This window comes from Trachypithecus francoisi, unplaced genomic scaffold (assembly GCF_009764315.1).
Source record: "Trachypithecus francoisi isolate TF-2019V2 unplaced genomic scaffold, Tfra_2.0 Lachesis_group6, whole genome shotgun sequence".
Lineage (NCBI taxonomy): Eukaryota > Metazoa > Chordata > Mammalia > Primates > Cercopithecidae > Trachypithecus > Trachypithecus francoisi.
In genome coordinates, this window is record NW_022681471.1 from 70,565,194 (window position 1) to 70,577,352 (window position 12,159).

The following is a 12,159-nucleotide window of genomic DNA, read 5'->3' on the forward strand; positions in this document are numbered from 1 at the left end:
GATTTTATTTCTCCTTCACTTATGAAACTTAGTTTGGCTGGATATGAATTCTGGGTTGAAAATTCTTTTCTTTAAGAACGTTGAATATTGGCCCCCACTCTCTTCTGGCTTGTAGAGTTTCTGCCAAGAGATCTGCTGTTAGTCTGATGGCTTCCCTTTGTGGGTAACCCGACCTTTCTCTCTGGCTGCCCTTAAGATTTTTTCCTTCATTTCAACTTTGGTGAATCTGGCAATTATGTCTTGGAGTTGCTCTTCTGGAGGAGTATCTTTGTGGCGTTCTCTGTATTTCCTGAATTTGAATGTTGGCCTGCCCTACTAGGTTGGGGAAGTTCTCCTGGATGATATCCTGAAGAGTGTTTTCCAACTTGGTTCCATTTTCCCCCTCACTTTCAGGCACCCCAATCAGACGTAGATTTGGTCTTTTACATAATCCCATACTTCTTGCAGGCTTTGTTCATTTCTTTTCTCTTTTTTCTTTTGGTTTCTCTTCTCGCTTCATTTCATTCATTTGATCCTCAATCGCTGATACTCTTTCTTTCAGTTGATCGAGTCGGTTACTGAAGCTTGTGCATTTGTCACTATTTCTCGTGTCATGGTTTTCATCTCTGTCATTTCGTTTATGATCTTCTCTGCATTAATTAGTCTAGCTGTCAATTCTTCCACTCTTTTTTCAAGATTTTTAGTTTCTTTGCGCTGGGTACGTAATCCTCCTTTACTCTGAGAAGTTTGATGGGCTGAAGCCTTCTTCTCTCATCTCGTCAAAGTCATTCTCTGACCAGCTTTGATCCGTTGCTGGCGATGAGCTGCGCTCCTTTGCAGGGGGAGATGCGCTCTTATTTTTTGAATTTCCAGCTTTTCTGCCCTGCTTCTTCCCCATCTTTGTGGTTTTATCTGTCTCTGGTCTTTGATGACGGTGACGTACTGATGGGGTTTTGGTGTAGGTGTCCTTCCTGTTTGATGGTTTTCCGTCTGACAGTCAGAAGGACTGTCTGTGTCTGTTGGAGATTGCTTGAGGTCCAATCCAGACCCTGTTTGCCTGGGTATCAGCAGCAGAGGTTGCTGAAGATAGAATATTGCTGAACAGCGAGTGTACCTGTCTGATTCTCCTTTGGAATTTTCCTCTCAGGGATGACTCCACCCTGTGAGGTGTGGGGTGTCAGACTGCCCCTAGTGGGGGATGTCTCCCCGCTAGGCTACTCAGGGGTCGGGACCCACCTGAGCAGGCAGTCTGTCCGTTCTCGGATCTCAACCTCCGCGTTGGGAGATGCACGGCTCTCCCCAAGCTGTCAGACAGAGTCGTTCGCCTCTGCACCGGCCCCCGCTGCTTTCCCCTATTGGACCTCAGCGTGGGCTGTCCCCAGAGGTGGAGTCTACAGAGACAGGCAGGTTTCCTTGAGCTGCTGTGAGCTCCACCCAGTTCGAGCTTCCCAGCGCTTTGTTCCTACTTAAGCCTCAGCAATGGCGGGCGCCCCTCCCCCAGCCTCGCTGCTACCTTGCGATAGATCTCCGCAGACTGCTGAGTTAGCAGTGAGGGAGGCTCCGTGGGCGTGGGACCCTCCCAGCCAGGTGTGGGATATATTCTCCTGGTGTGCCTGTTTCCTTAAGCGCAGTATTGGGGTGGGTTTACCCGATTTTCCAGGTGTTATGTGTCTCAGTTTCCCCTGGCTAGGAAAACGGATTTCCTTCCCCCTGCGCTTCCAGGTGAGGCGATGCCTCGCCCTGCTTCAGCTCACGCTGGTCAGGCTGCAGCAGCTGACCAGCACCGATTGTCCGGCACTCCCTAGAGAGATGACCCCAGTACCTCAGTTGAAAATGCAGAAATCACCGATCTTCTGTGTCACTCGCGCTGGGAGTTGGAGACTGGAGCTGTTCCTATTCGGCCATCTTGCTCCGCCCCCCGATTTTGTTTATCTTTTCAAAAAAAACCAGCTCTCATTTTGTTAATCATTTGTATTGCTTTTTTAGTCTCTATTTTATTTGTTTCCACTCTGGTATTTATTGTTTTCTTTCCTTTTACTAATTTTGGGTTTAGTTTGTTCTTGTTTTTCTAGTTCCTTTAGGTGTAACATTATGTTGTTTATTTGAGATCTTTATACTGTTTGATATATGCATTCATTGCTATAAACATCTCTCTTAGAATAGCATTTTCTGTATCCCATATCTTTTGGTATGTTGCATTTCCTTTTCATTTGCCTAAAGAAAATTTTGTAATTTCCCTCTTAATTTGTTCAGTGACCCCTTGGTTGTTTAGGAGCATGTTTAATTTCCTTGTATTTGTAAAGTTTCTGTGGTTTCTCCTGTTATTGATTTCTAATTTTATATCATTGTGATCAGAAAAGATACTTGATATGATTTTGATCTTCTTCGGAATTCGTTAATACTTGTTTGTGGCCTAGTATATAATCTACCCTGCAGTATGTTCCATGTAAAGTTGAGAATAATGTGTATTCTGTAGCTTTTCGATGGAATGTTCTGTAAATATCAATTAGGTCCATTTGGTCTAGTGTACAGTTTAAATCCAATGTTTGTTGATTTTCTGTCTATGTGATCTGTCCATTACTGAAAATGGGCTGTTGAAGGCCCCTACTACTATTGTATTGTGGTCTATCTCTCCCTTTAGGTACCTTAATATTTGCTTTATATACTTAGGTGCGCCAATGTTGGGTGCATATACATTTACAATAGTTAAATCCTCTTGCTTAACTGATCCCCCTTATCATTATATAGTGACCTTCTATATCACTTTTTAGTTTTTTACTTGAAGTCTATTTTTTTAAGACAGTCTTGCTCTGTCAGCCAGGCTGGAGTGTAGTGCCATGAACATGGCTCACTGCAGTCTCAAACTCCTGGGCTCAAGTGATCCTCCCACTTCAGTTTCCTGAGTAGCTGGGACCACAGGTGCATGCCACCATGCCCAGCTAATTTTTATTTTTATTTTTATTTTTTTTTTGCAGAGCTGGAGTCTGGCCATGTTGCCCAGGCTGGTCTCAAACTATGGGCTCAAAGCATCCTCCTGCCTCAGCCTCCCAGAATGCTGGGAGTTACAGATGTGAGCCATAGCACCTGGCCCTGAAAGTCTGTTTTACCCAAGTAGAGTTACGTCTGTTGTCTTTTGGTTTCCATTTGCATGGAATATCTTTTTTCCATCCACTCACTTTTAGTCCATGTGTGTCCTCACAGGTGGAGCGAGTCTCTTTTAAGCAGCATATAGTTGGTTCTTGCTTTTTTTATTCATTAAGCTACTCTGCTTTTTAATGGGATAACTTAATCAATTCACATTAAAGGTAATTATTGGTAGGTAAGGGCTTACTACTGCCATGTAATTAATTGTTTTCCTGTTGTTTTGTAGAGTTCTTCCTTCCTTCCTTCCTTCCTTCCTTCCTTCCTTCCTTCCCCCCTCCTTCTTTCCTTCCTTCCTTCCTTCCTTCCTTCCTTCCTTCCTTTTTTATTTCTTTCTTACTATCTGTCTTTATGGCTAAGTGATTTTCCTTCATAATTGTTTTGATTTTTTGCTTTTTGTTTTTACCATATCTATTATATGATTTTGCATTGTGCTTACCATGAGGCTTACAAAAAGTCTTAACGATTTAACTATGATTACAATAAAAGAGAAGAAGAAAACTCTTTAACTCCACCTCCCAACATTTTGAGTTTTTGATGTCACAATTTACAATTTTTATATTGCATATCCCTTAACAAATTATTGTAGTTACTGTTTTTAATAGTTTTGTCTTTTAACCTTCATACTAAAGATGTAAGTAATTTACACACCATCATTAGATTAATAGAGTATTCATATGACTATGTATTCAATGACATATATTTTCAGATGTTTTCATGTTACTCATTAATGTCTTTTTCTTTCATCTTGAAGAACTCCCTTTAGCATTTCTTGTAAAACAGGTCTGATGGTTATGTATTTCCTCAGGTTTTGTTTGTCTGGAAAAGTCTATATCTTCTTCATTTCTGAAGTATGGCTGGCAGTTTTTTCCCTTCAGCATGTTGAATACCTCATCTCACTGTCTCCTGGCCTATAAGGTTTCTGCTGAGAAGTCTGCTGTTAGGCTTATTAAGATTCCCTTGTCATCACACACTGGGGCCTGTTGTGGGGTGGGGGGAGTGGGGAGGTATAGCATTAGGAGATATACCTAATGTAAATGACGAGTTAATGGGTGCAGCACACCAACGTGGCACATGTATACATATGTAACAAACCTGCACGTTGTGCACATGTACCCTAGAACATAAAGTATAAAAAGCAAAAAAGATTCCCTTGTATGTTATTTGCTTCTTTTTTCTCACTGCTTTCAGGATTCTCTCTTTGTCTTTGATCTTTGACATTTTTATTATAGTAGGTTGTGACATAGTCTTATTTGGAGTAGAATTTATTTTCAAATATTTATCTTCCTATTGGACATGTCTAAAATCAAATTAACTGTCTTTACCACAAACCTACTGCTATTGTCTTTCCTGACTCTATTTTTGTTATCATCATTCCTTCAAGTAACCCAGACTTGAAATTGTGTCATTATCTTCAATTCCTCCTCATCCCCTGCCTCTTGCTACAGCATCAGCACTACCATAGGGAATCATTGGCCAAATCTAAATCCTCTATGATTTGACTTTCAACCTTTATTTACCATTGCTCTTCCCTTACAATGTGAATGCTGTCACCAAAACAGTCTATTTATCATACCCAAAACACAGCCTCTACATGTCTACCTTCATACCTTGATTCTTATTTTTTCCTCTGCCTAGAATACTCTCCTTAACCACACTCCATTTCTACTTCTTGCATATCTCTCTGTCAAGGCCTAGGTCATCTGTCACCCACATGAAACTTTCTCCAATCTCTAATAGTAAAAATAATCTTCCACTGATTCTGAGATCTCATAGCACTTTTTTCATATCTTTAAAATTTGACAATGTCAGACTTAGAGAAAAGTTGTGAGGATAGTACAATAAAAATTCTGGATAGCCCTCATCCAGATTCATCAGATGTTTCCACTGAGCTTTTAATCTCTCTCTCTCTTTCACCAATGTGAAAGAGATATCATCATCTATACTCAATCACACACACATGTATTATTTTTTTCTGAACCATTTGAGAATAAGTGGCAGACATGATCCCCATCTAACCCTAAATAATTCAGTGTTTATTTCTGAAAAATTAGGAACTCTCCTACATAAGCACAGTATAATTGCCAAAAGAACATCGAAAATCATGCATTGTATTGAGTTCTCGTGTGTCTTGAGTTTCCATTTATCTGGAACAGTTCCTGAGTCTTCATTTTTCATGTTATTAACATTTTGTGAAAATACAAACCAGTTATTTTGCAGAATGTCCCTCATTTCAGTTTATGTGATATTTCCTCATGATTAAATTCAGATTATACATTACTAACGTAATGCCAAGTTCTTTTCCATGTGTCATATCATAGTGTTGATTAGTCCCATTGCTGATACTATAAACTTTGATCACTTGGTTTGATCATTTGGTTAAGGTAGATTCTTCCATATACCTACACCGTAAAGTTATTATGTCACCTTTTGAAATTAAAAAAGTATCTTGTAGAGATGTACTTTAAGACTATGTAAATATACTGTTACTCTTCAAACTTTCGCTCACTGATTTTTTCATCCATTGATGACTTCCTATAGCACATTTTATTTTGCTTTTTTAATTTAATATATTGAATAGATATATTCCCATGGTTCAAAAATTAAGTACAAAAGGATATACAGTGAAAGAGTAAAATGTCTTTCTCCCATCTCTGTTCCCCCAGATACCCAGTTCCCCTTCTCATGGGCAGTCATTGTTGTGTGTGTGTGTGTGTATCCTCCCATGGACATTTATGGTTACGTAGGTAAACACAGACATATATGTGGATACTTTTACCCCTATTTATCCAAAAGGTAGCATAGTATACGCACAGCTCTGTACCTTGCTTTCTTTCACTAAAACTGTATATCTTGATGATCACTACATATATATTCCAATTATCTGTTGCTTCATAACAAATCACTCTGAAACTCAGTAGCTTAAAATAACAAAAATTTTAAATTTTTTAAATTATCTCTCACAGTTCTGGGACTTGCCTGTGTTCAGCCAGGCAGTTCTCACCTGAGATCTCTCATTTAGTTTTGGTCAACAATGTCTAGGGCTGGAATCTTCACAATGCTTGTTCACTCATATGTCTAGGGGTTGGTACTGGCTGTTGGCTAGAACCTCAGCTGAGGTTACCTACAGCTGGTATACCGCAGATGACCTCCTCATATGTCTCCCCACATCTTCACAGCATGATGACTAGGTTCTACTAGTAAGTGTCCCAGCTGGGAGCTCTATTACTTTGTATAGCCTAGCCTCAGAAATTATGTAAGTCACTTTTGCCTTAATCACAAGCATGCCTGGGTTCAGGGGAAGGGAACACAGAAACCATCTCTTCATGGGAGGAGTGTGAGAGTCACATTGTAAGAAGAGTAGGTTAGATAGGAAATTGTTGCAGCTATTGTTGAAATTATAATACCACAGTCTAGATCTACTTCATATTTTCTTAATAATTGTGTGCCATTCCATCATTTGAATATATCATAATTTACTTAGCCAGTCTCTTATTGATGAACATTTGAATTGTTGCCAGAATTCACAATCACAAAAATGCTATAGCAAATAGCCTCATAGCATATAGCATTTCACATGTGTGAAATTTATCCTGCAAGTAAACCAGAACTTGAATTGATAGATCAAAAAATAGGTATTTTTTAACTGTACAATTAAATGGTTTTTAATGTATTCACATTGTTGTGCATTCTTCACCACTATTCATTTTTGAACATTTTCATTACCCCAAAAAGAAACCCCACTTCCTTTATCCATCAACCCTCAATCCCTCCATCCCCCCAGCCCTAGGCAGCTACTAATCTACATTCTGTCTGTATAGATTTGTTTGCTGGGACATTTTATGTAAATTGAGTCTTGCAATATGTGGTCCTTTATGACAGGCTTCTTTCATTTAACATAATATTTTCAAGGTTCATCTGTGTTGTAACATATATCAGTACTTCATTCTTTTATTTCCAGATATTATATCCTATATAAATATAACACATTTTGTTTATCCATTCATCAGATGGTGGACATTTGGGTTCTTTCGATTTTTTGGCTATTATGAATAATGCTGGTAGAAACATTCATGTACAAGTTAATGTGGACATAAGTTTTTATTTCTATTGGCTGTATAACTAGTAGTGGAAATGCTGGATTCTATGGTAATTCTGTATTTAACCATGTTAGGAATTGCCAGGCTGTTTTTAAATATTTTCATTATTGATACATATTTACAAATAGCTCTCCAGAGGAATTGTCCAATTTTTATTCTGATCAGCAGCATATTGATGGTGCCTGTTTTCTCAAAGCCTCACCAAAACAGTGTTATCAAATTTAGGGGCTTTTGACAATCTGATAGGTTAAAAATGTTATCTTGGCATAGTGCTAAGTTAAAGTTTCTCTATGAGTGAGGTTGAGCACCTTTTCCTGTCTTTAAAAGCCATCTATTTGTTTTGCCAGCAATATTTGTTTTGCCAGGTTTTCTTTTGTTAATTTTTTTAATCTACGTGTTGGAGTTCTTGTATGTAAGGGAAATTATCCTATGAATTGCAAACATTTTTTCCTCATTTGTAATTGTCATATGACTTTCCTTACAGTGGTTTTTGAAATAATTCTTCTGTTAAATCTTTGTCTTTAATTCAACTATATTGAAGCCCATGAATAGGGTAAAAGAATGCATTTTGTCAAAAGCACAGCTGAAACTAAGACTTAATTCTTGTCTAGGTACTGGCTTTCAGGGCTGACTGTTAATCATAGTTTTATAAGAATTCTTAGTAAATTGCATTGATTTCGTAGTGAGAGAGACTTATCAAAAACAGGCATATTCATTTTAACACTGAAAGAAAAAATGATTGCCAGAGGCTTTACTTATAACTGATGTAGTCCCGTCTTTAAAATTCTAGAGGACCTGACTGGAACACTGAATTGTATAATGAAGGGAGTGCTACAGTCAGAGAGCTTCTTACCGAGCTGTATGGCAAAGTGGGAGAAATTCGTCACTGGGGCCTGATCCGATACATTTCTGGGATCTTAAGGAAGAAAGTGGAAGCACTTGATGAGGTACTATAAATTCTTGAATTTATACCAAATCTAAATAAGAGTGCTTTTTAAAAATTGATTTCTATAATTGTTTTTTAAAACAACCATAGCCTCTAACTATTTGAGATGTCTTTTCCACATAAAATATGATATTCAATTCTTTTTGTTTGTGAATGACAAGTAAGAATTGTAGATTTATAAAATGTTATAAACCATAATATCTTTATAATGATATTAAGAATTCTGTATCTTAAGAATGAATTTACACTAGGTTCCTACCTCCTAGAAAGGGAAACGTCCATACACCATTAGTGGGAATGGAACTTAGTATAGCCACTTACGGAAAACAGTATGGAGGTTCATCAAAAAACTAAAAGTAGAACTATCATGGGATCCAGCAGTCTAACAGCTGGGTATATATCAAAAGAAAGGAAATCAGTATATGCGAGAGATAATCTACAATTCCCATGTTTACTGTGGCACTATTCCCAATAGCAAAGGTATGGAATAAACCTAAATGTCCACCAGAAAATGAATAGATGAAGAAAATGTGGTATATATACACAATTGGATATTATTCTGCATTAAAAAGAGTGAAACCCTGTCATTTATAGTAACATGAATGGAACTGGAGGGCATTATGTTAGGTGAAATAACCCAGCACAGAAAGACAAATACCACATGTTCTCACTCATATGTGCGAGCTTAAAAAGTTGATCTTATAGAGGTAGAGAGTAGAATGATTGATACCAGAAGCTGGGAAGGGTAGTCGGGAGTGGGGGACAAAGAAGGTTGCTTAATGGGCACGAAAATACAATTAGATTGAAGGAATAAGATCTAGTGTTTAGTGTCACAATAGGGTGACTATAGTTAACAATATTTGTTGTAAATCTCAAAATAACTAGAAGAGTAGATTTGGAATCTTGCCATCAAAAGAAATGATAAATATTTGAGGTGATGGATGTCTCAATTACCCAGGTTTGATCATTACATGTTGTATGCTTGTATGAAACTATCACATGTACTCCATAAATATATATAACTTATTTATCCATAAAAATTGAAAGCTTAAACATTTAAACAAATTTTTAAAAAGAAAGAAAAAAATCCATAACCAACCAACAAAAAAGTTCCTGCCTTCTAGGAGATAGATGAAAAGACCTCATTGTTTCTTCCTAGAAATCCTTCTTTTCTGATCTTCATGGTATTTTCTGAGGAAGAGAGTTCAGTGTGTCATTATGTTAAGGAGGAGCAAAGGTTCTAAGCTGAAAAGAGAAATGCTGTGGAAACCTGAGGTGTTACAGAAATGATAATATTATGCTATCTCTTGTTAGGCCTGCACAGACCTTCTCTCCCACCAGAAACATTTGACAGTGGGACTTCCTCCAGAACCTCGAGAAAAGACTATCTCTGCGTGAGTATGGCTGGGTTTGATCAGGCTTCTCTGAGCCTTTAAGGAGTGGTGTGGACTTAGAATTCCCTTGCCCTAATCTGTCAGTGGATGATAATGTCCTACATATGTTCACCTCTATCAGAGACACTTGGTGGAAGAATGTTGGTAATGATAGGGCAAGAGTAAATGAAGGAGAAAACTCACAGAGAGTAGTACTCAAACTCTTTTTACTTATTGGATTTTCCATACCTGCCATTCAAAAAACAAAACAAACAGGGTACCTTGAGTTAGCAACCACGAAATGTCAGCCATACTCTGGAAAGAGGAGGTGAAAGAAAGTGGCTAGAGCCAGGGCTGACCATGAAACTCCATGCTGCTCAAGAAGAATAAAGGGGATGGAGGTCATAGTCAAAGAGGAAAAATGGCTATTTACAGAGCAATGTGAGGTAGCACCCTTCCAGGAACCCTGTAATCAGAGTGCCACTGTCTGAGGTCTGCCACAGCCTCCAATTAGAAAGAGTACCCTAAGATAGGCTTGGCCTGGAGGGAGATGTGAGTCAAGTGATGGGGCTGGGATGGAAAATTGAATCTTTATACATGAGTCTTCCTTTTGCCACTGGCCATGCCAGTAAAATTCATCTGCAGTAAATGTGTTTAATTTCATATCACACCAGTGCCAAAATTTAAATCTTACAAAGAGTATGTATCTCCAAGAAATATTTTTAGAGAGATTCTAATTTCATTCATAAATGATCTGAAGAATCTGTTTTTCTGCTAGAGAGTAATTTTTAAAAAGGGTATTCCCCCCTGCTTGTCAGTTCTACTTCTGTAGCCAAAGTAGTAAAAAAAAAAACTTTTGTAAATATTTCTCCCTCATTTTTTCCTGGTTAAACTCTATCTACAGCATGTTTTTTATTTACATATTTTTTTCACTACATTGGCTACAGAAGGGATACTTTTGCTGATGTCTGCATACTACTTCCTTCCTGGTTTATGTCCATGATTTCTGTTACCCTTGAGTTCCAGTTCAAGCTCCCATATGAAGGCTCAGAGAAACATAAGTTCCAGCAAACTTCACCACCACGGGCTTAAAGTGCTCTGGGTACTAAATAGACTCAAAAAGCAGTCTAGGCCACGAGGACTGCAGTTCCTGGGCAAATCCTTGTGTTGTGCTGGACTCGAAACCAATGGACTTGGGGTACATGCGACCTAGTGAGATATCAGCTAGGGTGAGCAAAGGAGTGCTTGTGCCACCCCTCTTCCAACTCCAGATAGTGCAACTCTGGGAGAGAATCCTTCCTTCCACTTGAGAGGAGAGGAAATAGTAAAGAGGACTTTATCTTGCAAGTTGGATACCAGCTCAGCCACAGTAGGATAGGGCACCAGGCAGAGGCATCAGACTCCCATTCCAGGCCCTAGCTCCTGGATGACATTTTGACACACACCTTGCATCAGAAGGGAACCTGCTACTTTGAAGGGAAGGACCCAGTTTTGGCAGGACTTGTCACATGCTGACTAAAGAGCCCTTGGGCCCTGAACAATCAGCACAGTGACCAGGTAGTACATGGCCATGGGCCTTGAGTGAGACTCTGAGACATTCTGGTTCCAGGTGTGACCAAACATGCCCAGCTATGGTGGGTACATGGAGAGACTCCTTCTGCTCAAGAAAAGGAGAGGGAAGAGTAAAGGGGACTTTGTCTTGCAGCTTAGGTACCAGGTTGGCCACAGTGGGGTAGAGCACAAAACAGGTTCTTGAGGTCCCCGATTATAGGCCTGGCATTTGGCCCAGGAACTGCTAACAAACGTACAGTGCAGTGGTGTTTGAAGAAGTTTTGCAAAGGAAACGAGAGCCTTGAAGATGAGGAGCATACTGGCCAGCCGTCGAAAGTTGACAATGACCAATTGAGAGCTATCGTTGAAGCTGATCCTCTCACAACTACACGAGAAACTGCCAAATAACTCAGCATCAACCATTCTACAGTCAGTCATTTGGCATTTAAAGCAAATTGGAAAGGTGAAATTGGAGAAAATATTTGCCAACTACCCATCTGATAAGGGATTAATAACCAGAATGTATAAAGAGCTCAAACAATTCTATAGGGAAAAAAATCTAATAGTCTGCTTTAAAAATGGGCAAATAGTCTGAATAGACATTTCTCAAAAGAAGACATACAAATGGCAACCAGGCATATGAAAAGGTGCTCAACATCATTGATCATCAGAAAAATGCAAATCAAAACTACAATGAAGTATCATCTCACCCCAGTTAAAATGGCTTTTATCCAAAAGGCAGGCAATAACAAATGCTGGCAAGGATGTGGAGAAAAGGGAACCCTCGTGTATTGTTGGTAGGAATGTAAATTAGTACAACTACTATGGTGAACAGTTTGGAGGTTCCTGAGAAAAAGCTAAAAATAGAGCTGCCATACGATCCAGCAATCCCACTGCTAGGTATATACCCAAAAGAAAGGAAATCAGTACATTGATGAGATATCTGCACTCCTGCATTTATTTCATCTGCACTCCTGCATTTATTTCATCAGTATTCACAATAGCCAAGATTTGGAAGCAACCTAAGTGTCCATCAGTAGATGAATAGATCAAGAAAATATGGTACATA

The 12,159-nt window shown here is 38.8% G+C and overlaps 1 protein-coding gene across 1 annotated transcript in view; it reads left to right on the forward strand.

Moving 5' to 3' along the window:
- The window catches only part of LOC117077363 (phosphorylase b kinase regulatory subunit alpha, skeletal muscle isoform-like), a 149,495-nt gene that overhangs the window by 109,463 nt on the left and 27,873 nt on the right, over nt 1–12,159 (forward strand). The window contains 2 exon segments of the mRNA XM_033201028.1: nt 8,011–8,167; nt 9,481–9,560. Coding sequence (XP_033056919.1) covers nt 8,011–8,167; nt 9,481–9,560 — 237 coding nt within the window.